General features: G+C 43.6%; 1 protein-coding gene across 8 annotated transcripts in view; it reads right to left on the minus strand.

Annotated features, from left to right (window-relative positions):
• Nucleotides 1-678: 678 nt before the first annotated feature.
• Nucleotides 679-24,912, minus strand: part of LOC126542247 (CREB-regulated transcription coactivator 1-like) — a 132,476-nt gene continuing 108,242 nt past the window's right edge. For all 8 annotated transcript variants that reach the window (XM_050189228.3, XM_050189226.3, XM_050189231.3 and 5 more), the window contains 3 exons: nt 22,901-23,185; nt 13,907-14,159; nt 679-2,306 (listed from right to left, as the gene is read on the minus strand). In XM_050189228.3, the coding sequence (XP_050045185.1) occupies nt 2,077-2,306; nt 13,907-14,159; nt 22,901-23,185 (768 nt within the window). In that variant the 3' untranslated portion in view covers nt 679-2,076. The remainder of the gene's footprint in view (nt 2,307-13,906; nt 14,160-22,900; nt 23,186-24,912) is intronic.

Consider the following 24,912-nt stretch of genomic DNA (forward strand, 5'->3'; position numbering starts at 1 on the left):
GTTAGCATCGTGCAAATACTGCCAAATGAATCAGTGGTGTGTTTTGACAGTCCTTTTTGCATCTTCTTTAACTCAAGCCGCCGAATAATTTGATCAATTTCGCCAGTCCCGTCAGGGCCGTATTAACGGAAGTTAACTGTATTAGAAACATAATGTTCGAAGCACTTATCAGATCAAAACATTTTGATTCTTTACCACACTGGTGCTCAGTAGTCCTACCATAAATACACTATGATCCTAGGAAATGACACAGGAGGAAAACCTTGAATTATATATTAGGGATTTCCCTAGCAAGATACTGTGATCGGCTCATTATGCTTCATTCTGAATGAAATATATATTGTGCTAGCTAAAATTGATGTCAAGGTACTGTTCTCGCAGGTTACTTTGGGTCCAAAATTTGCATTTTAAGGAAATGAAGAAAAGAAAATGCTATACAAGTTGACATTACAGCTCAAATACTGATATATAACATGAGAACCACGTATGAAGGTGAGGATGAAAGTACTGTGAAGTAGCAATGTTTCCATTTTGAAAAAAGTTCGATCTCTTACATGATCTATCAATCCCGAGACCCGACTCCCCATTTAATATTCAGTATACAAAAAATGGGCGACAGCTTTGGGCATGCATGCACGCCAAACCATGACAACAACAAAAATAAAGAGGTAATCAGACTTAAACTCTTCACGTCATATATATTTACACAACAAACAATATGGCTCTAAAGCCTAGCGTCAATTTTGCCTGCTGTCACTGCCACAGGGCTAAGGCTTCTGGATGGACAAACAAGCAACTTTCAATACAAATTCATACTGTACAAACAACTTTATATCCTGAAGTGCTATGAGAGCTGTCTGGTGACTCTGCCGCAGTACGAAGGCAGTTGGGCACACACTTACCGACCCCTGTTGCCCGTTTCAATGAAAGTTGATAAAATGGGGCTTGGAATGCCACAACTGCACAAGAAAGCCTGGCGCAACTACTGGGTGTCACCATTGCACCGAAGCTGCAAGTTTGGTGCATTAATGCCACTTGCTTTCGTCAATGCACCATGAGCAGGAATTTCCACTGCCTTTAAAAAGTGCTAGCAGCAATCGCTGCAACAAAGTGGAGACTGACATGCCACAAACTGCTGCTATGAGGTCACAGCATTAGGCCATCAGCCTCTCAAGACAGCCGCCACCCCATCTCAGCTGTTATTTGCAGCATTTGCAAAAAACAAGAAAGAAAGCTGCATCTTGCAATCTCACAGTGACATCTTAGGTGCAATTAGCCCAAATGGGTGCCACCCGCACTTTCTCGGCTAATGTGAAGGCAAAGCTTGCCTACAATTGCACAGGCCAAATGGGTGCTTGCCAGACTTTCATCAGTTTCTCCAGTCTGCAGACACGCAGATAGGACTGCATGTGATCCCAAGATTTCCGCAAACAGCAAGACACTCGGGAGAAAAACAGGAGGGCAAATGACTTTCGTTCTTCCTTAAGAACACTGCTGAGACCCACTATTCACCTTGCTGCATCAAAAGCACTGCATTCACCTTTTCGCGTGCTTCATGCCCTCTAAAATCACAAACATGCAAGTCACGCAGGGATGCCAACGCAGAAGTTTGTCCACCAACTGAAGGTACACTGGTCAATAGCACTCAAAGCATGACCAATAATGGATTTTGTCAAGATGAAACATATGCCTAGCACACAGTCATTATATGCTCAGCATAAGCAGTTGGCTTGCTTTGGACTGTTCTGCACATGTTGGTGATCTCCCTCCCCACAAACAAGCTCACCTCTGGTTGTAGGTGAGAGCACACAAAAGTGCTACCAACATGGGTATAAAAATGGGGAGAGTGGAAAGAACATCCCAAGTCAAGCATGACAGTAAGAGATACAGGGAGAGCGCAGGAGGCAAGGAGGGAGTGCAAGGTCTGTGTGTGTCCTCGGTTCAATCGTGGCGGTCTTCGCTAGCCGTGGCTCGCCCCGCATCTGGCTGCGCCCGCGGAGTCTCTGGCGCCCTAAGCACTTCTTCTTCCTCCTCGTACTCTTCCTCTTCCTGGGGCGGCCATAGCTGTGGCGACCACTACGACCGGTCGAGGCGGAAGGCTTCTTCAGCGGCAGGGTCACTGATCACCGCCATGTCAGGATCGGTCAGGATCTGCAGGCCGTCAATGTCGATAGGGTCAAGGCCTGCGCGGAGGGCCTCCTCAGCAGAGAACAGGTCAGCTGAGTCAAATGAGCCCAGAGACTGGCCATCCACCTTGCCCTGCTGCAGTGCCCCTTTGAGCAGAGCTGCCTCATCCGTGCCAGGCCCTGTAAAGTGCATCACAATGCGTGAGCGTGACCACCTTGAAGCAGACAAGATGCGCAAAGAGACACCGATAGACAAAAAATTACCAAAAACAAGTACATGGTCTGGCAAACAGTAGTAGTTGGGTTGGACTACTACAAGCAGTAGACAGAATGGGTTGAGGACAAGGGTGAAAGAGGAAGGGGCAGGACACTTTTAACAACAACCACACTTAAAATCTTGGCAGTTCATAAGACCTAGTGCTAAGTGAGTCCTATCACTTCTTTTGTTCTCCTAAACAATGTGCTACGTCTACTGCTCGTAACGAGTCACCAACAAGCTCAAACTGCAACTTTAATAAGTTGAACTGTTTGCCAGTGCCCTAGCAATGTATTCTTAACATTACTGATGAGGACTGACAGATAGTTATCTTATATACAAGGAGAGGAGGTCAGTCAAGGCAGTTAAAGCCCCCTCAACTGATAACACATTCAGCCATTAAGTTGAGTAGCAGCACTCTTTTATGTGCAGCCACTGACTCCTGATTCATTGCTAGAAACTAGTCCCACTTCCCAACAAGATGAGCCCCTGTCCCCTTAACCCTTTAAAGGGACACCAAAGGCAAATACTAAGTCGACGTTGACTTTTTAAAATAACGTTCCAGAAACCTCGCGAAGCTTGTTTTGTGCCAAGAGTTAGTTTACAAGAATATTGCATCTGAACGGTCCGAATACGTCTTTCGAAATTCAAATCTGCCACCCAACCAGGGGAGTGGTGACATTGCATATGACAACACCACCCTTTGCTGCCGTCGATGAGTAGAGTGGTGCCTGACAGATGGCGGATACTGAGCCAAGACAGAGCGGTGGATTCGCCGCTGCAGCTGCTTTTCAGTCAAGTGGCGTAGACCATTCGGGCATCCCGCGACATTGGATTTAAGTTGAATTCTCTGCTACTTCAAGTTTGTGCGAGTTTTGCGAGACAGCAAAACCAGCGCAGCACTACGCAATAACGAAACTACTGAAACACGAAAGCGTGGGTGGTGCAGAGTCTAGCAAAAATGAAACCTTCTGATCGCCCACGTCATTGTCGAAGGTAATTTCAATGAGTTCTTTTTCTTTTAAATGAAATTTAACTCGAGAAGTAGCGTATTATTTCGTCCTATAATACAGTACAAGGAAGTTTTTTGCAACGAGTGGTTGAGTACTAGTGACAGAATTTAAATGAGGAGTGCTTTCATCGCCGGCCAAGTACATGAATAACCCAGGGGTCTCTAACCATGTTCTGCATTTACTTCAATTTCTCGACCATTAAGGCTCTATTCACGATAATATTGGTGCCTTGGAGATTCTGGAGCACTATCTATCACTTTAGCTTGACTTAATATTTGCCTTTAATGTCCCTTTAACTACCCCTCCAGAGTACACTTGTTTTGTGTTTTCAGTACATTTCCTACCTCTCAAGAAGCAACTCAATCAAAAATTAACATTTTGTACCTAGTGCACAATCGATAGAGAGGTAGTAAACACACAAAACTTGTAAGGTAAATTTCTTATATAGCAGGCGGAGCAAATGTCTTGGTGCTCTGTTCCTCTGTCTCCACAGAACAGCCATGGCAAGCAACAGTGGCAGGCCTGCCCGTGCTTTGAGAGCAGAAGGAATTTGCAAAATGCTGATGAATTCTGCGTCTGAAGAAACTGACGAAGAAGAATAAGTGTGTATGTAGCAGGAAATTTCCAATGAACTAGCTTGTGAAAAAAACCCTACAGTCAAATGGTTAACTTCAGCTACAGCAGGAAGGTGGCGGCACTCATGGTTTTTGTTGGAATGTGACAGTGAAAGTAAGAAGGGTAGGATTGTGGAAGGTACTGTGGAAGGGCTTTAGGATGTGCCAGTCCACAAGAGAACAAGAATGGCAGCAGTAATGAAGAGCTGCCGGGAGAGTGTCAAGTGTGGGCATGAGGCCAATTCCATGTGCCTGAGACGCGTAAGCCTTACAGCAAGGGTAAGGAGAAAATTACAAACTAATATATTCGTTCTTCTTTGTCCCGTCCTCACCAGAGTTGCAGAGTGGCAACTTCGAAGCTGGAATGATTCCATCATAATTCTAAGTTTTCAAACACCTGGAATGGAATGGGAATGGAATGATGGTACCAGTTTGGTAGATGGAACTGAAATGGAATGGGAGCACAAGATTCTGGAATGAAGTTATAATGGAACGGACATATACAGTGCAGTCCACTTATAACGATATCGATAAAGACGAAAAATATGATCGTTATAACCGATGATCGCTATATCTGGACTGCAGTTATCAAAAAAAAAAATTTTTTTTTCAACGCGTTTGCGCTCTTTACCTTTGCAGCTCTGAACTCGAATTTGCTCCTTGCTCTAAAGAATAGATGATGTATACAGTAGGCCGTGAAAAACAAACTTTATTTCTAGCGCCAATGACCGTGTCAAGGATTAGGCGCGCCGAAATAGTCCGAAATCTGCACTTGCTTTTGCGGCAGCTTCAGCTTCACAACCGCGGTGTGCATGGATTCCAGCTGCTGCGCGAACACTGGCGGCAATCCTTTAGCATGCATAAAATCAATTAAGGAGTCGATCGACGACAGTGCACTTTGCGTGGACATCGTGGTCGAGGTCAAGGAGCCACTGTCGATCTCGTTGTCACTGTCGCTGATGCCGTCGCCACCGTCGCACAACTTTGCGTCTGTCGAGACAGCACATCTTCGGCGATCGCCTCGTTGGTGACCTCATCGCAAAACGAGGCAGCACTGTCTGCAGTCAAAAGCTCCTCCTTCGACACACCACCTGTGTCACCAGTAGGAACGAGCTCCCAGAGCTCGGTTATGTCAGCGACTTCCACCGGGTCGGTCTCAGCGGGTTGGGGAAGTTCGTCCTTACGCAGAAAGCCCGCCTTCTTTAAGCCATTGGTGATGAACCACTGGTAAAGCGCCTCTTCAACATCGGCGTACAAGGGGTCTCTAACCCCTTTTCCGCTGATCGGAATGGCCGCTGATAGCTCCTGCCTTCACAATCGCGGTGCTCCCGGTTTTCAAGATGGTTGATATCGTTAACTGGACGAGCTCATACTTCTTCACGAGGGCGCTCACCTTGAAGCCGCATCGAGAGTCCTGCAAAATATCCATCTTCGTGTCAAGCGACACAGCTTTGCGCTTTGTCGGCGCCATCTTCGAACTGGGTTGAACCGTTGGTTGCACGCTGCTTCGGTGGCGTCAGCCTGCTATCGCGAGAGAGACGCGGGACGGGCGCCACCGCGCCGCTTTGCTTGTCGCTTCTTTTTTTTTTCTTTCTCTCTCTTTCGGAGCGACTGTGGCCGACGCGCATGAAGCAGCTAGCGCCATCTTGTGGCGCGCTGCGCCAACGTTGGCTGGCCTACTCGTGCGCGGGCGGGGCGAGACGCGCTGCGCGGTAATGGCGGCAGATACGAACTTACGGAGGTAAACATCGCCTCGTCTCGACATCGTTCGTTTCAGGGAACTAAGCAACGCAAACGTTACGATTATTTGGCACGGAAAACGCCGTCCAGACTGCAAAATTTTGATCGTTATATCCGATATGCGGTGAATAACCTATCGTTATAAATGGTTTTTTTCCCCATAGACCTAATGCATAAAATGACACTCTCATGTCGACCCATCGTTATAACCGATATATCGTTATATGTGGTATCGTTATAAGTGGACTGCACTGTAGTCGAGGACCGCTAAATGTTCATCTTTAGCATGACTACAAAACGATTAAATTTGTCAATTAAAGATCGGCTTGGTCAATGTATTACATTTCTTAATTTTTACACAATATGCCTCCTTCAGTATCTACCTACAGGTGACTACCTCTACTGTGATAATTATGAACAGCACTGGGTGCCATCAATTCCAGACTGCTGATGACCAGGAAACTTTTCTTCATTACACTGGTGAACTTAAAGACAGCAACATTTAGTTAGGGTTAACTCTAACTGTTTGTTAAACGGGTCCTGAACCACCCCTCGGGCTTGGTGAAAAAACACAGTCGGTGGTTAGCATACGCTGCTGTGAACATCTCGGCCAAAATTGGCAGTCATGCACAGCGTGTGGAGTTTGCAAGCGAAGCGCAAGGTCACCTTTCTCTCAAACACTCTCTTTTCAACAGACGCCTGCTCCTCACACTCCTCTAGGCGCTTTATTTCGTAATGTAGCTGATTCCCGCATGCGGCTGCCATTGGCCAATAGCTGACATCAATCAAGAATGGCGTTTGGATCAGTGCACTTCTTCCTACTTTTATTGTGTATACTTATTGATGCAGTTTAATAAGTAGGCTGAAGTAATCAAGAACATGCTTTCAAATTTCAGTAATAATTGCGCACTTCCAGAAGAAACAGACTCGTGTGCTCACGCTCGGCCGCGACCACCTTCGTAGGAGTTAATCTTTGGCCACCCTGCATATAGTGTCGTAGCCGTAGGGCCTCGCTAATTTCAACTAGTTTTGAACACTAAATTAGCCTATGACCACAAGAAACTTTAGGTCAGACTGCACGCACGCTTGCCAGTGTGGGCTTACTCCTGGCCACTCCTGGTTAGACACCTTGGCATACTTCACTACGTATTGACAGCACTTCAAAATGTGCAAGTTTGATGTGGCTACTATCTGTCAGTCAAGCTGGTGCAAGACAAAGCCAGTCCGCACCAAATGGCAAAGCCACTCTGGAACATATGAGTTGGAGCAGGCACTCAAGCCCTCTCATGCACACAGCAAACGCTGTGCATACACACTGCAATTATACGTAGCTGCGGCCTGCTATGTAGCGTAGCTACCGCGGCTGCCGCGGGGTGCCGCGATGAGTCTGCTGGCTTAGTGCACTGCGGCTCACTGAGGACAACCACATTTGGCAAGTCGTAGGTGCCAAGGTCGGAAATAGCGGCATCTATGTGAACATCCAAAATCAAATTTGAACTGTGTGCCAGGGTGACGTTCAGTAGGCAAAGCATTGTGGGCAAGCACTGCTCCACCTTCACAGTGCAAGTCATTAAAGAAATGGAAGCATCGCTCACGCAATGTTTGATCGCCAATAACGCCGCTTCTGCTGAACGCACTGAAGTACTTTTCGTGGCAAAGTATTTCTAAAATAGTCTAATTTAACTAAACATGCATTTCTCGACTTCGATAAAAAGTGGTTCAGGGCCCCTTTGAGGAGTTAAGTTAATGCCGTAGTTCTAGTGAACTTGCTGGCATTTATTTAGTTAAGGAGTTAAGTTGCCAAGATTTATTTGATATAGCAAGCACATGCTTGACCTATGACAAAACAACGCAGACCAAAAACGGTCACGTTGCAAACAATTGGACCCTGCACAAATCTACAGTGATTTGGAAGGAACGCCATATATTTTTTGGCCACTGTAGAATATGCATAAGGCGCAATAACAGGCAGTCGGAAAGGTGTGCTGGAAAATGATGCTTTACCTCCCGTTGACGAGTATAGTCATCATGGAATTTTGTAGCAACGTTACCAATGACAACTACAGCCGTCATAAACAAAAATTTGTCACACAGTGAACCTACGACGATTATACTCGTCCTATTGGATCTAGTTGCGTTTCCCGCCACTAGATGGCCATACTCATTCATGTTGTCCCACTTGTGTATCGCCTTTCATTATATTGCCGCCTCTGACAACCCCGCATAAAGCATGGCTGCCTCCTCGAAACGAGGCAATGAAAGCGCACGTAAAAGAAAGTAAATGGTGACTCATCATTACACGACAGCTCTGTAGAGTTTTCGAATGGAAATGGAAAGTAATATGTTCTCATCTGAGGAGTCTGATGACAAAGATTGTGGATGAACCGGAGGACCTTGCGGCTGCCCGCGAGTCTACCATACAAAGACGGCCTAATAACTGCTTTAGGAGCTGCAGAGAAGTAGCCACTATTCATGTGCATGTTTCTGCACCGTTTAGGTTATTTTTTGTTTGTATTCTCTTTTTTCATAGTGTATCGAGCTATGCAAAATACTTTATTGCAAGACACTAGAGCCATGCAGTGAAGCCTTCTTCAAGCTATCTCCTTGTGCAATTTGTGAAATAAAGGAGCACCATTGAATTGAAATAATGGTGCTGTTTTATTCAGAAAAAAGGAAGCTCTGAAAATTGAGCGAAAAATTTCCTGTAAATGTGGTAAAATTTTCTTCTTTCACGGTAGAAAAAAGGTTAATGTGCCAGTAAATGTCAAACAAAAGAAAAGGCGTCAGACTTTAGTGATTTCATCGGCTCTGAACTCATTTATTGCGACAGCAGCATTCTCTTTAGCGACCACCACCTTAATTTTTCTCTCCTGCTTTTTCCTCAAATAACTGCACCCACCCACTAGACCGAGGACACAGTGTAAGATTGTATTGTACTTTGCCTTACTCGAATGAGTCATAACAAGAGATAATGCAGGCAACGCCACCCTGAAGACATCAGAGGCCACAAGGCATGTTTTTCCTTGTGTGAAAGAATAGCATGTAACATTATTTGTTATATTGTTAAGACTTCAAAAAACTTTTTTTTTTTTTTTTGCTAGGCATGCAAGCGCAAACAGTAAACAATTATAGAGAAAACATTTCATTTCCTGAAATAGGAGGAATGGAATGGACCAGCTCAGCCTCTCCAGCAGTGGAAATGGTCCAACTCTCCCCATTCTGAGGAGTTAAAAGGAGCGGAACTCTCCAGAATGGAGTGGGAATGAAATGGAGAGTACCACTCCGCAACTCTGGTCCTCACTAGTGTTCCTGTTCATTTGGTTGTGAACTAACCAGCCCAAACTAGCTCCCTTCTTTGGGCATGGTCGATTCTCTGGCTCACTTTCATTCATGCCAGGAAAATTCATGTATCATAACTTAGTAGTTGCACAAATGTGAATATATAATGTGCAGGGGAGGCTTTTGATTACCTGAAAATTTTTTTTGAACAATGCAATATTAAGAAAAATAAATTAGCAATCCAAATGTAGCCATCGACTCAAAACAGAATGTTTTAGTGTAGCGTGATTGTCAATATTCTGCAAGAAGCTTAACCTGCATGTAGGGCTGCCAACTATCCCCGACTCTGCAGGACTATCCCAAATTTCCCAAAAAGTCGGGACAAATGAACCAATATTTGTCCTGCATTAAGCGTGGTGCAACTCGAACAACTCTACTCACTAGCGTGGGTGCACTACAAGCATAGTGAACAACATGCAGCCTGGAATGACACCCAACTCCTAAATTTTCCATTGAATGTCCCTCCTGTCTAGGAAGCAATGTTGCAGCAAAGAGAGTATTCATTATAACAGCTTGTCAATAGACCACAAAATCAGGTACGTGTTGAATACTAAGTTATGATGAACCATAATTCCACTTGAATTGCGACATATCCCAAAGTCATTAACAAGCACTGCAGAATGTGGTATTGCAAAATGAAAATAGCAAATAGTTCTTCACCTTGCCCTTTCTCTCCTCTACCCCGCCCAGGCTTTCTGAAAAGAGTTGGGAACCCTACCTGCTTGTGAGTAGGAAAATAATGCACACACAGTCATTGTTCCACGGCAACCCTAACTACAAAGAAACAAAAGATACAAACTACCTTGCTGACTGAAAAAAAAAGTGATCCGTTTGCATTGTTTGAATTCAAAACTTGCCACTTGTTTGAGGCAGGCTATACACCAGATCTGATCAGAGCACCATCACAAGCAGTGGTGCAAGAGAACAAGTGCCAGGCACCTTTTCGAAAATTCAATCCTGAGTCTCCCATCAGGTAATGCATATCAGAAATGAAATGCATCTAGTAGGTGTCACACTCCCAAAAGCCCAATATTAAAGTACACAAAGTGCTTTTAACATGCACGTACAGCTGCCAATTGATTATTCGTACTTGGAGGAACATCTAAAGTCCAAAAAGCCAGATGTAATGAAAAAAAAGTGCCCTATTTTAAAAGTGGCAACAAAAGCTGATAAGCATGTATGTACACTTGCGCGAGGCCAGATCATTATGTATATCAGCCTATGTCATGCCATCGCTAATGACAGACAAAAGTAGGCATTAAAGTACTGTGTTCAGTTACCGTAGTTGGTGCATAGCTTAAGAATGTGTGGTGCAAGGTTAAAATCAACAGAAGAAATAAGAGACAAAAAGAGCACCAAATTCACAATTTTATTCCAGGAAGCACCCAGTACACCGGGTGTCCCAGTTAACTTGGACCAAGATTTTTTTTTAAATATCGAAAAACTCTAGAGAAATTGTACCGACTGTATAGTAGCCGCAGTCGTGTGCACTTACAGCCAGTATTTTTTGCATCACAAGCTATTAATTAATTGATTAATTAATTTTAATTAGCGGGCTTATGAATTATTACTTGAATCACAAACATATCAATCACAAAGTTGTACGGCACCTCAAATAACCTCCGAATCAAGCATTTGTTTCGTGCTGAGCTTTTCCTCGGTTCTTCCGATAAAAAAAATATAAGAGTGCGTGAACATCCAAAATACAAAATAAATATGTGCTTGCGCGCCGGTACTCAAGCGCTCCCAAGCAAAGAGGCATGGATACACGACTTTACTAGCGGCGGCAGCTCGACACAGGGCTTCACGCTATGTGATGGTCGCAGCATCATCAGAACACGTCGCTGACGCATGAATAAGCCTAACGGAGCAGTAGAAGGGGGGGGGGGTTTAGAAGCCGGGAAACCGTGATGGCACACTTGGACCTGTAATTTTGCACACTCATCTTGTTCTGTAGGTAGGTACACCCGGAACGTATGTTACTTTTGTTCCCTTTAGCAATAGAAACAATCCTCGCGCAGGCTATGTCCATCTAATGCGTTTTGGCGTAGCTGTACGGCCAGCATATGCTGTTGTCGATTACGTAAATTATTTTTGCTTGACGTGCCAGTGCATAGATAATAACGGGATATCTCAACGGTATCACACCAGTGACCTGCTTTTCAAAAAGACAGTCATGTCCTTCACGAATGATCGTAAAGGCTAATAAGATCCTGGCACTGGGGGCGACGCATGGCGACAAGAGAAAGGCAGCCAAGCTATTCCGGATGTGGCATTGTGGAGGATGCCCTAGTACGTCAACAATACTTAGAATGTATGAAGTCCTTTGCGAAATGGGTAGCTTCACAAGAAAGCGACACAGGACTGCGATGATAGTTCAAGAAGCGAAAACGGATGTTTTGGTATTCTTTGCTGCTAACCCTCATGGTAATGTGCACGACACCAGTGCGGAGGCCGGACCTCACGGTCATCAGTGTAGAGGATTTTAAAAAAAGGTTATATGCACCTGTACCTTGTACATCATCAAAAACATTAAGGCCGAGATCTTGAAAACAGACTTTACTTTGCCAATTGGATTTTCACGAAATGTGAAGAAGAACCGGACTTTCTCACTCGCTGCTTTGGACGGATGGGGCTAATTTCTCCAGCAAACGCACAAGTCAATCTTCACAATGCGCACTAGGAGTGATAGGAATCCCTACTGGCTAGCACAAACACGACACCAATACCAGTGATCGTTTCATGTGTGGTGCGGTATTTATGATGGCAACATTATCGGACCCATCTTTTTTGACAACACACTAATGGTGCAACACTACGGCAACAACATCCTCGAGAGTCCCGTGTGCAACGTCTGTTGCAATGTTGCACTTGCGCACTTTCGGAACATCTAGTTTCAACACATGGTGCTCCTGCGCATAGTAGTAGTCAGTCTCAAGCATGGCTCGGCAAGCTTCTTCATGGACAGTGGATTGGCTGGCACAGACCTGTGCTGGACATGACACCGCTGGACTTCTTCTTGTGGGGCTACGTGGAAAATCGCATGTATAGCAGTGAAACTACCACACCGGACGCCCTAAAGGCAAAAGTCAGCAGAGTCTGCCGCGAGATTCCAACGTCGTCCATGATAGCTGCAGCACCACAAGTGTTGGAAAGAAGCAAATACTGTATTGCTTCATATGGTAACCTGTTTGAGCACATGTTATAAGTGGCAGTGAAAAATAAACACTCAAAACTGGTGTAAAACATTACTGTTGTAACACACCTTCATGATGTCGTCCTATCCTTACATAAAAAAACTCGCGACAAACGTAGGCATAGGTAAGGAATTGCTTTGTTTTGCCTTTCTTCCGGAGTTCAAGAGACAGAAAGGTTAAATCGCTAAACCAGATGCACCTTTGGATGCTTCTTCGTGGATGGCTGAGACGCCTTACATGCTTTTGGTTTATTTTTTATTGAAATAAACTCCTGACTAGCTCTTTTCTATTCTTCCAAGAACTGCCTTTTTCTTTTTTTGTGCTCTTTTGCAAACAGTTCTTTTTTTAAACATTGGTTGAATTTCTTTGAATGACCGGGGTAGTTGGAGAAGTATGGGAGAGGCCTTTGCCCTGCAGTGGGCGTAACCAGGCTGATGATGATGATGATGAATTTCTTTTGTAGCTTTGTTTCATGATACGCGAAGGTTAAAGCTATCCTGAGTGCCTCATGATCGAGCACAACATTCTGGCATCTGCAGATGCTGACGCTTATCACACCACGCTAGTTAGATTACGAAACCTCTCGAGCCATCCTACATGACGAAGCCTTGTATGATGCGATGATAAATGAATGCAGCTGCATCTTTCAAAGGTTGCTTGGAGGCGCTTGAGTAGCAGCGTGCGAGCGTGCATCTATGTCATATTTCGCGTATTTCGCGGGCTTTTGTTTTTCTTGGAAAAAACAACCACACACTTAACCCGTATTCAGAAATGCAACTTAAGTTGAAGCCTATGCTTGACTTGATCTAGGTGACGGTTATCGTGAACGCGCCGAAAGAAACACAGTGAGCATCTTTGGGCACGTTCACGCCAGGCGTCATCAAAATCAAATCAAGCATGGGCTTCGACTTAAGTTGCATTTCTGAATACGGAGGTTAAGCACGAAATAAATGCTTGATACGGAGGTTATTTAGGGCGCCCTACAACTTTGTAATTGACATGTTTGTGATTCAAACAATAATTAAAATGTTCGCTTATTAAAGCAATTAATTAATTAATACTTCGTTACGAAAAGAAAAATACTGGCTGTAAGTACACACAACTGCCGCTACTATGCAGTCGATATGATTTCTCTAGAGCTCTTGGTTTTTCTTTTTTGAATCTCCCTGGCCAACTTCAAACAGGAATAGACTGCTCCACGCCAGCCAAATGATCATGTCTTTTCTTTGAGTTTGAGTTGAGTTTACCCGTGTCTGCACAGGCCAAATCTGACAAACTGAACGGTACATTGTGACGCCGCTGAAATTTTGGCCATTATCACCACATCTATAGGACAAGTTTCAGCGATGTGAAGATGTACGAATAATGAAGCATCACAAAATATTTTGGTTTCCTCAAGTCAGTTGGTGGCTTTATGCAGTTGACATTAAGACTACCTATGTACGTATTTTCCCTCAGTCTGCTCTTCAAACCAAATAAGTCAAGATTAACTTTTACTACAACGAAGCAATGGCAAATGCAACCATCTAACATTTATTTCTATATACATCAGTGGCAACATGTGGCAGAGACACTGAACTACTGCAATTATCTTCAGCAGCAAAAAAAAAAAAAAATCCACCTGTTAGGATGATGTCAGGGATGCTGGTAGGTGTCTGGGGCGTTTGTGGTGCTCCACTCGAAGGACTGGCAGCCGTTTTTGCTGAGTACTGCAAGTCACCCGTGTAATATAGCGAGTCGTGAGAGTAAGGCATGGAACAGCTTAAGGCATCCCCGGCCATTCCCGACCCTGGACCCATGTCCGGGAAGAACACGCTCCCCGAGGAAGCACTGGTTGGGATGTTTGGGTTGCTACAGTACCTCCCGTCAGGCATCTGCAAATCCCACAATTGTGAGTAAACAGAGAGTCAGTCACTTCGAAAGAAGCATTAGGCACACATATAAAAGTAGGGGTATGCACACGGTCGGCCTATCATTTGGGCTTGGAGGAAGGATTACCCTCGACGTCGTTTCTGCTGAACTCCATCCCGCGAAAGCGGCAAGGCTGCGGGCCACTGCCCAGCAGGATCAGCAGCTAAACTCGGCACCTAACACCTCCTCAGCCACGGAGGACTTTTTGCAGCTTTGGACAAAGCATCCTCAATGTCCATGAACTGTTTCATGATCTGTTCCACAGGAAACAGTCATGGAATGACATGTGTCAGGCCTTTGTCAGGCATGACAATGTCATGTGGTGCAACAAGGAAGTGGATCGCTCTCTTGTGTGAACGCCCCTTAAATGTACAAGCAGATACTTAAAATAAGCTAATACTGAATAAAACCATGCGATCAACTTCATTTCTCGGCAAAGACCTCAATGACCAGTAACAGCACCTACATGTTGAAAAGAAGGGTGCAGCGCACAAAACCACAAGACAAACCCTCCAAACACAAACTCCCCTTTTTCAAGATTATCGGATACAAACTAGCATAATTAATGACATTACTCAGCACCTACGTGTGCTGACCAAACTTTTGAAGGGGCACTAAAGAATGATATTAACTTAGCTAGACAGGTACTTCCAGTATACTACACAGGTCACTTTTTTATTGAGTGCAGTGGCTTGATACTGTAGAGCAAGGAGGAGGTAGAAAGGCTGCATAGAAGTTGCCGTGTCAGCACAGCACAACATGTGTCACTGCTCCACTCACATTTATTCATAAAAGGGGGGTAAAATTAAACGCGGAACATATGACAACTTAGCTTGGTAACTCTTTAGACATTTCATGCATATGAAGAATCTGAAATATACAAAGAAAATGTAAAATGTTTGTTGCCATATTGAAGTCATTAATGCCACAATTAAGGTCTTAAATTTGAGAAGCGAACCTATGGTGTTTATTTTCTCCCACAATGACTTGCCTTCTAACAAAAAAAGAAAGGAAAAGAAGAAAGGAACATAGATAGAGTTTAGAAAGTGTAAATAACCAGTCTAGCCTGACTTAGTGTACTTCTTTAGTGTCAATTTATGCCATAACCACGCCAACCAATAACTAGCACAAAGCAATTAAACTTGGCAACAATATACAGTTGACTTTCGATAATGTGACTCCAGCAAATTCAATTTTTTTTAGTTAATTCAATCCCGACTGAATGTTCCACCCAGCACCCATACATTTCTGGGGCCAAAACATTTATTTTGTGGCAGCCTCACTGCCACCAACCAGTCGTGGAGCATGCGAGGTACAAGCAGGCAAGGTACAAGCAGGAGAGAACCAAGCCAGCTCCAGAACAGTGCAGCCCCAATCCAGGTAGCACAGTCTTCATTTCTCCTTGGAGCCCATGTGCTGTCTCGGAACCCTTGAATAAATGGGAAGTCTAACCGGCCTCACAATCTCCTGCTTAGTCACTACTGACCTTGGCAGCATGGCAGCCTGCCTGGTGGGACAGCAAGCTCCCGCCACCACCGTTCCTAGAGCTTTGGCCGGAAAGCTCAAACATATGGTTACTCAAGCTCAAGGCAAGATTTTACTTCCATGGAATAAGGTCACAGCAGGACAAACACCAGATCACCGTAGCTGTGCTTCCTCCTGCTCTGCGTCGTGATGTCCTGCCTCCAGGGCCACAGGCTTATGATGCACTCTGGGCCTTTGTGTTGGCTCTACTTGAACCACCAGTGTCACATTACATTCTCGCTGACTGTGAAGCCAGGAATCCATATACTTTCGTCCACCACAACGTCAGCCCACCGAGCCCTCCCTCAACGTTGCCATCATCCCAACTCATGCCCTACACATCGTTTAACAACTTATCCTAGCGAAACTACTCACATGCAAAATTAACCTTACCTGCTACTACAATCCCTACTGCAACTTCAAGTGAGCCAACAACCATCCAAACCTCAACAGATACCTAAATCTAGCAGGATACTTATGCATGAAAAACTTTATAGGCGCATTCCACAACTCACGCAAGAGCTCTGCCTACCGTAAGCGCTCCACCACAGGTAGGTGTTCTCGCTACTGACTGCCACATCAACATATGGTCCACTACCACTCTGGCCTCAACCACTATGATGCTGCGAGTGCAAGAGACACTTACGTCACTTCTCTAGGCATTGCCCCTCATGTTGCAAGACGCGACACACCACCTGTGTCACACCTTCTTCAGGTTCCTTCGAGTCTTTTGCGAATATTCTACCATGTTGCCTCATCCCCAGCATCGTCAACGATACCCTGATCATCACTCTCAGCGACTCTCAGCAACTGCGACATCGTGGCTGTCTTGCCTTGTCTACAGGAGCTTAAGAATGTTCGAAACTTACAAATATTAGATCGAACAGTGTCTTATTTTGTTCAGCCTTTGAATCGAATAGCCACTATTCGTAAATCTGAATATTTCTTTAATAGTGTTTGAATTATTTAAAATGTGAATTGTGCACAATCAAACATAAAATTGGAGCAAAAGTATGATAATTTCATCCCCAAGGGCATATGCGCATACATGCGCATATAACTTGAGAACTTACATAGCGCAACAGGCTATGTTACAGGGATCATTTGCACTCTCTAAAAGTCCTGTATATGCAAACAAACTGCTTAATTGTTCCTAATGCTCCATTTGTGGATTTTTATATAAGCAACACTTGATAATGCGCAGTGTGATGATGGAAAATTGCTAAGCTTATGAATAATAGGAGGATATGAATACCGTTTCATATCAATTGTGAAAATAGCTGCTCATTATTCGAAAACTATATGAAAAGTATTCAATATTCAATTTTATTCAATTCATTTCTGACACTATTCAATTCATATTCAATTCAGTCTCAACAACTGCTATTCACATATCCTTCCTTGTCTGCTCCCGAATTGCACTTCTTTTCGTTTACTACCTCTACTTCTCTAGGGTTACGATCACAGTAGACATCACGCATAGCCTGTACATAGATTGTAAACTGTTCCTATCCCTAACTGGACACATCTCAAACAACTCTGCAGATAGTACCCATTGTTACGTCAGCATTACTGCAACATCTTTATTTATTTATTTATTTATTTATTTATTTATTTCAGATACCCTCATGGCCCAGAGGGCATTATTGAGGGGAGTGGTACACACATTTCAATAAATTTGTACAAAAGGAGACAACGCATATATATAAAACAAATATATATATACCGGAACAAATACATAATTCACTACCCAGAACATGAAGTGAGTTCAAAATTTATACAATTACCAAAAAACGCTAAGTCACGCACAGAAAAGTCGAAAATTGCAAAAATTGAAAAACGCCACCATTAGCACAAACATGAACACAGCAAATCTGGGGGGAAAATACAGAAGGATGCGCATGATAACGAGAAAAATGCAAATGGAACCAAAGCTATGGCAAGCAATAATATGTTGATAATTTCTTCTTAAATTCATCAAAATCTTTCGAAAGTGCAATATCACATGGTAGCTGATTCCAGTCCAACGATGTTTTTGGAATGAAAGAATTCCTGCAGGATGTTGTACGGCACTGTGAAACACCAACTTTGCATGGATGATCTAAGCGGGATGAAACATATGTTGGCGGCGTGAGTAATGTATCTTTAAGGGTGGAATTCATGTGGTAAATTTTAAAAAACAGACACAGGCGTGATATTTTTCTGCGCGTTGAGAGAGGGGTTAGTGACAATGTGTTTTTCATTTCTGTGACGCTGGACAAACGATCATAGTTACGAAAGATGAAACGGGCTGCTCTGTTCTGTACGGCTTCGAGGGCGTCGATAAGAGAGTTAGTGAAAGGGTCCCATACTGAATTAGCGTATTCTAATTTGGAGCGGACAAGCGATTTGTACAGAAGAAGTTTAATAGGTGTCGGGGCTAAGGAAAAATTCCGTTTCAGATATCCAAGCATGCGGTTAGCGGACGCGATGATAGAAATGATATGTGCCTTCCAAGCTAGGTTTGACGTTATGATGACACCGAGGTATTTGTAAGATGTTACCGGTGTTAGCAGGGAGGAACAAATAGTGTAGGGAGCGGGGCACGGATTGACGCGACGCGAAAAACGCATTACTTTGCATTTAGTATCGTTAAGTGTCATCTTCCATTGTGAACACCAGTTAGATATAGTAGCTAAGTCTTCCTGGAGTAGTACAGTGTCATTAGTATTTTTTATTTCCCGATAAACCACACAGTCATCCGCAAAAAGTCGCACTGTGGATGTTACGTTGTTAGCTTCTTTTACGTTGTCTTCTTCTTTTGTATGTACTTTTCCATCCTTTTTCTGCTGTCTCTTATTTTATTTTTGCTTGTACATGTTTATTTTTTCTCGCACTCTCTGGCAAGGGGGGGCTGTTATGCAACTGTCCCACTGCTGAGCCATTGAGAGATCCATATTCCTGAACTTAGGGAGCCATCGAGGCAAACGCAGGAGACAACCAAGCCAGCTCTGGAATAGTGCAGCCACAGCCCACGCACTGTCATCTTCATTTTTCCTCAAAGCCCATGCACTCCCTCAGAACCATTGGATAAATGCAGATGGTCTAACTGACCTCTCCTCCACAATTTCAATCCTAAATTAAGCCCTTACTCAATGTTTTGAACTTGACTGGCCAGCCCACATGTGCCTGACCACAACAGCGACACCAATGGTTGCAGTATCAGACTTGGTTGCACTAGAGGACAGTGGATATATCAAAGACACATTATCTCCCACTGAAAAACCCCCTTTCCAGCCTCCCTTTGGTACATTTCAAAGCGAAAACTGGAGGCTACAATAAATGACTATCCTATTTACCCAATTCTAACGCGTGCCCTTTTTTCAAAGCTAACTGGTCTAAAAATTGCATGCATGTTACAATAGGATACGAAACCTAAACCGCATTTGCGGCAGCAACAGCCTGCCAACAGAGCCAGTGTTACTGTCATCACAAATTGGCAGCAGAACAAGCTTTCGCGTAGGGTGTCAATGACAATGTGCCGCTTACGAAGTTTAAATTATGAAAGCTGATTCAAAGGAAAATATATTTTTGTGCTAAGCTAGCGACAATAGAATTGCATCACATTTTAGGCACTCCAGATACTGTGTACATGTCACAGGAACAACTGGCAAGGAGGTTAGTCAAGGCAGAGGCCACCATCCCTTTCTTTGCAATTGTAATTAAGTGGAAAGAGAAATGCTGAATTTCAAATGACAACGTGCTGCAAGGAGGGCAACCTGCCATCATCCACAGCAATGAAAAGCTGAGGTTGATGACAATGGATGTGTAAATAAATTTGAATTCTGTAAACTCTGCAATTTTTGTCCTATTCCTGATTGCCAGAATAAAAGACAAGCTACATTTGTAATGTTACAAAATCAGATGGGCCTTAGATTACGGTGCACATTGTTTTCCATTATGATCCATAAGAAAGGGGACGCCAAAGACTTGAAAAATTATAGACCCATCAGTTTACTGTCCGTTGCCTACAAAGTATTTACTAAGGTAATTGCAAATAGAATCAGGAACACCTTAGACTTCCGTCAACCAAAGGACCAGGCAGGATTCCGTAAAGGCTACTCAACAATAGACCCTATTCACACTATCAATCAGGTGATAGAAAAATGTGCGGAATATAACCAACCTTTATATATAGCTTTCATTGATTACGATAAAGCGTTTGATTCAGTCGAAACCTCAGCAGTCATGGAGGCATTCCGGAATCAGGGTGTAGACGAGCCGTATGTAAAAATACTGAAAGATTTCTATAGCGGCTCCACAGCCACCGTAGTCCTCCATAAAGAAAGCAACAAAATCCCAATAAAGAAAGGTGTCAGGCAGGGAGATACGATCTCTCCGATGCTATTCACAGCGTGTTTACAGGAGGTATTCAGAGACCTGGATTGGGAAGAATTGGGGATAAGAGTTAATGGAGAATACCTTAGTAACTTGCGATTCGCTGATTATATTATTGCCTTGCTTAGTAACTCAGGGGACCAACTGCAATGCATGCTCACTGATCTGGAGAGGCAAAGCCGAAGGGTGGGTCTAAAAATTAATCTGCAGAAAACTAAAGTAATGTTTAACAGTCTCGGAAGGGAACAGCAGTTTACAATAGGTAGTTAGGCACTGGAAGTGGTAAGGAAATACATCTACTTAGGACAGGTAGTGACTGCGGATCCGGATCATGAGACTGAAATAATCAGAAGAATAAGAATGGGCTGAGGTGCGTTTGGCAGGCATTCTCAGATCATGAACAGCAGGTTGCGATTATCCCTCAAGAGAAAAGTTTATAACAGCCGTGTCTTACCAGTACTCACGTATGGGGCAGAAACCTGGAGGCTTACGAAAAGGGTTCTACTTAAATTGAGGACGACGCAACGAGCTATGGAAAGAAGAATGATAGGTGTAACGTTAAGGGATAAGAAAAGAGCAGATTGGGTGAGGGAACAAACGCGAGTTAATGATATCTTAGTTGAAATCAAGAAAAAGAAATGGGCATGGGCAGGACACGTAATGAGGAGGGAAAGCGTAGCAGAGGGCGGCAGAAAGTTAGGTGGGCGGATGAGATTAAGAAGTTTGCAGGGACAACATGGCCACAATTAGTACATGACCGGGGTAGTTGGAGAAGTATGGGAGAGGCCTTTGCCCTGCAGTGGGCATAACCAGGCTGATGATGATGATGATGAAGATCCCATAAAAACTGGGTTCTACATGAGCAAGAAATTTTGGGACACATTGTGATGAGTTAAATAATGCAAAATGAAGCAGGCAAATCGTGTGGATATTTTTTCCTGCCTCTTCTCTTAATTCGACACTCTGGATGAAACATCAACTCCGTCGGTCCCATCAAGGTCAAATGAACAGAAATCGACAGTATAAGTACACAGTTGTGAAGCATATGTGAAAGCATGATGTCTTCCAGATTCTTCTATTACATTTGGAACAAAAAAGGCGCACTTGAGAGCAGAGCTTTTAGTAAATGGGCAATTTCACAACACAATCACCACAACTCTTTACAAAATGGAGAGAAGGAAAGTTAGGAAAGCTAACCAGAACTAAATGCTTCTGGCTATACCTTATGCTTGAGGAGATAAGGGACAGAAAGGATAGTAGAAAACGAAATAGCAATTGCTTTCAGCACACATGGACATGATCATCCACCAGACTGCCATATGTGTTCACACAGACTCTTAGATTGAGGAAGCCCAGCAAAGTTCTATTGACTTACAAACAAGTCTTCTGTTGCCAAGGTCCCAAAATCCTTTCCTCCATAAGCAATCCACTGTTTAACTTTGGAACTATCACAGAGGAAGGGTCTTTGCCTGTCATATGAAGGACATTGACATAACATGAGTTTAAAGGGACTGATAACCAATTTTCATGGTACCTATATAGTGTGAGCATTATTCATACGCTTCATATTCTCACCTGTACATACTCATCATCACCGTTTTGGGGCCTGGTGGTGGGGCTCTCTCTCAAGAGAATAAAGAGGAGACTGGCTGCCTAAACCTTGTCTCACAAGTGGTTTTTTTTAATGCAATGGAAAGCTTACCTATCAAAGTGCCTAATCATGAAGTAGTAACGTGGAAAACAGTGTGGAACACTTTTTTGGCAGAATGTTTCTATATGCAGTGAGGATGTAGTCGTTCAATGGAAGCATGCTGAAAATGGTGACAGATGAGTGCGGTAGCGATCATACGCCAGCATTCGTGAGAGGCGGACGACAAGTGCGGCCGTAAGTGTGAGAAAGCATTATTTTGTTTATCAAGTCAATGTTCCTGCGATTAATGTATTCCAAAGTGTTAAATTATTTCTGCTATAACAGCTCCGTGTTTTCATGGTTTCCTGTCCAACTGCTTTGATATTTAACCAGACAAAATGAAACCAATCGGATCGAAAACGAAACGACGCTTTTACATGTGATACGCAGTTCAGCGTGTTGCCATAGCCATGCGTGTGCTCTTGATATCTGAAGCATAGAATAAAGCACAAGTGTCTAATAATAGAGCAACTGCAATTTTAAGCAATAATTATCTTGTACTTAATAACCGCTGACTTACGTTGTAGACTACATCCCATAGACTGCATCCGCAGTACCAAGATTTCACCACCAGGCCTTGCCACTTACTGGTTTTTTAGACATTCTTTGCCAATTTAAAATTATAATGCCTACTTAAATCACGAACAGTGTGCTGGATTCTATCACTATAAATCATGGTTATTTCATTTCTATCAACGTCTCACCATACATTCTGGCCAGTTGTCAGTCCCTTTAAAGGTTCTTTTTCAACGGCAAGAGCTGTGCATGGCACCGTCACCCGTTCTTATAAGGCCTGAATAACTATTGGTGAAAGTGACCCACAGCCTCTAAAGCTGCTTCACAACAGTGCAGTCGAGCTGACAGCCGAAGTAATAATGAAATGTCGAGTACAATCTATAGTGTTAGTGAAATCTGATGAATTACAGGAAAATCAAAAGAATTCCATTGTTATAGCCTCCGTGTCATAGCTGCCTGTCATAGCTGCCTGTCATAGGCAGCTGATGCAGATAGCCGATTTAATGTGCAACATCAACGCTGATAACAGAGTTTACACTCACGCAACCACAACAGGCAACAACAGCTGCTTTTTAATGGCATGTCTTCAGCACTCACCACAAAGTATTGGTTCTGCGTTGCAACGGCAGAGGGTGAAGCAGAGTCGTCAGTGCTGCCGGCTGCAACCCGGAACTGTTCCATCTGCTGCTGCAAGGGTGACGTGCTGCCTAGGGCAGACCCTGTCCGGTAACCACCGGCACCGTAAGGACTGCCCACCGCACTTGGAGAAGACACAGGAGATGGCGCACCATGAGACACTGGGGATGCAGGGGCACTGCCTGACCGCTCGGAAGGTGGTGCACCGCCTTGGTACAACTGCCGCGGCCGAGGACTGGCTGGCGTCTGCATAGATCAACCAAATTTGCTTCACTCTCTATTCATCTTGGTTAGTAGCGCAATGATCTACATGGGAAGTAAGAAGAGTGACAGGAAAGCGCTTTTTCCTGTCACTTCTCTTACTTCCCATGCAGGTTGTCACACTGCTAACCAAGATGCAACGTTACCAACATGCCCGTTCTGGCACTCTATATTCAGTAAAAATTGAATGCCCCAAAGCTGCACCAACGTTACGAGAACCACCAGTCCCAAATTTGCTTCAATAGTTCTAATCATGTGTTCTTTCATATGTGCCAAAATATTAGCGGATGCTTGTTTCTGCCTTCCACTCTAGCGGGCATGTGGCCACTAGTGACCAAGAATGACCTCTTCAACATTACCGTCATCAGCAAAATGGCCCAACATAATATTTCTGAATCTGTGGTCTACAGACCCACAGGGGCTTATGGACACAAGTGAACTAGCCTGGTGTAGCCAGCACACTGTGTTGCGTGCCACGTACTGCTCTATCATAACGGTTCAAGCTGTTTTCTTCAACCTCGCCATTTCACCATTTTCACAGCACTACATACGAGCAAAGTGAGAAGCAGAAACTAAAGACTATCAGATTCGAAGAGAAAGCAGCAATCATAAAGGCAGTTGTGTCGGGTGCTAAGAAGTCATGTGTTGAGCCTGTCAAAAAAATTTTTTTTGCTGTTTTATTAAAATTTCATCACATATGTGGCCATGCAGCTGTTCCACGGGCAATAGAGTCATTTTATTCTATGCACAATAAAGGCTGTGTACCACATTGGGCATATATTGCAATAAAGGGAACTAATGGATATAACAAAGATTTTTTGGCTCCCCCCGTTCAACTTTGTTATAACAAGGCTTTACTGTAAGTGTAGGACAATAATAGTGGTGCCACTGTGAAAATAGGTTACCAGATCTAATCATGGAAATCTGCACGTACTGTGTTTACTTGTATGTGACCAATACCTTCATTTTTTTATACTTAATGTACGAAAGTCAGGTGTTGGCTTAGATAAAGAAATGCAACTCGGCTACAAGTGTCAGACACTTAACGTCACTTCGTGGCCACTATATTGCAGTAATGCCTCCGAGATCTGGCGGGATACTGCCCGAGCTCAGAGACCATGATTGCAGCTGACAGGCTGGCATTGAACAGTTTGTTTGAAAATAGTGTCTCATTGTTCTTTGAGGCCGTGTTTGCATATGTCATGCTGTTTGACCTCATTACACACCTGTGTTCATGAAGCCCCTACACCCATGCTTGCAAGCGAATGGTCACCTCAGCAAAAATTAAATTTCAACAAAAGGAGGTGCTCCAATGACAGAAACAATGAAACAAAAGGCCAATGATGTTGATGAAGATGTGATTGATGCACGTGCTTGCGATGAGCATCAAAAACTATAATGACATACATGTTCTTTCCGCAATGGAATGCCCTTTGTTCATTCAGCTTACATTCAAGGAAATTTTTTTTCTTTTTCTGACCATCCAAATTTCAAGGGTAGGCCTAGATTTTAATAAATTTGCCATTTACAATTTCCAAACTGTAGTTAACTGCCGATACTAAAAAAATTATTGACGTCACATTTCAACATAAAACAAAATGTGGTATATCACATTTTATTGATTCTTTTACAGAACTTGCTGGTGCAGCCTCCCGTTACAGCAGTCTGTCAATATTTCCCCCTCTATGCAATCCCCTTAGTCAAAGCAGGCA

This window comes from Dermacentor andersoni, chromosome 2 (genome assembly GCF_023375885.2).
Source record: "Dermacentor andersoni chromosome 2, qqDerAnde1_hic_scaffold, whole genome shotgun sequence".
Classification (NCBI taxonomy): Eukaryota; Metazoa; Arthropoda; class Arachnida; order Ixodida; family Ixodidae; genus Dermacentor; species Dermacentor andersoni.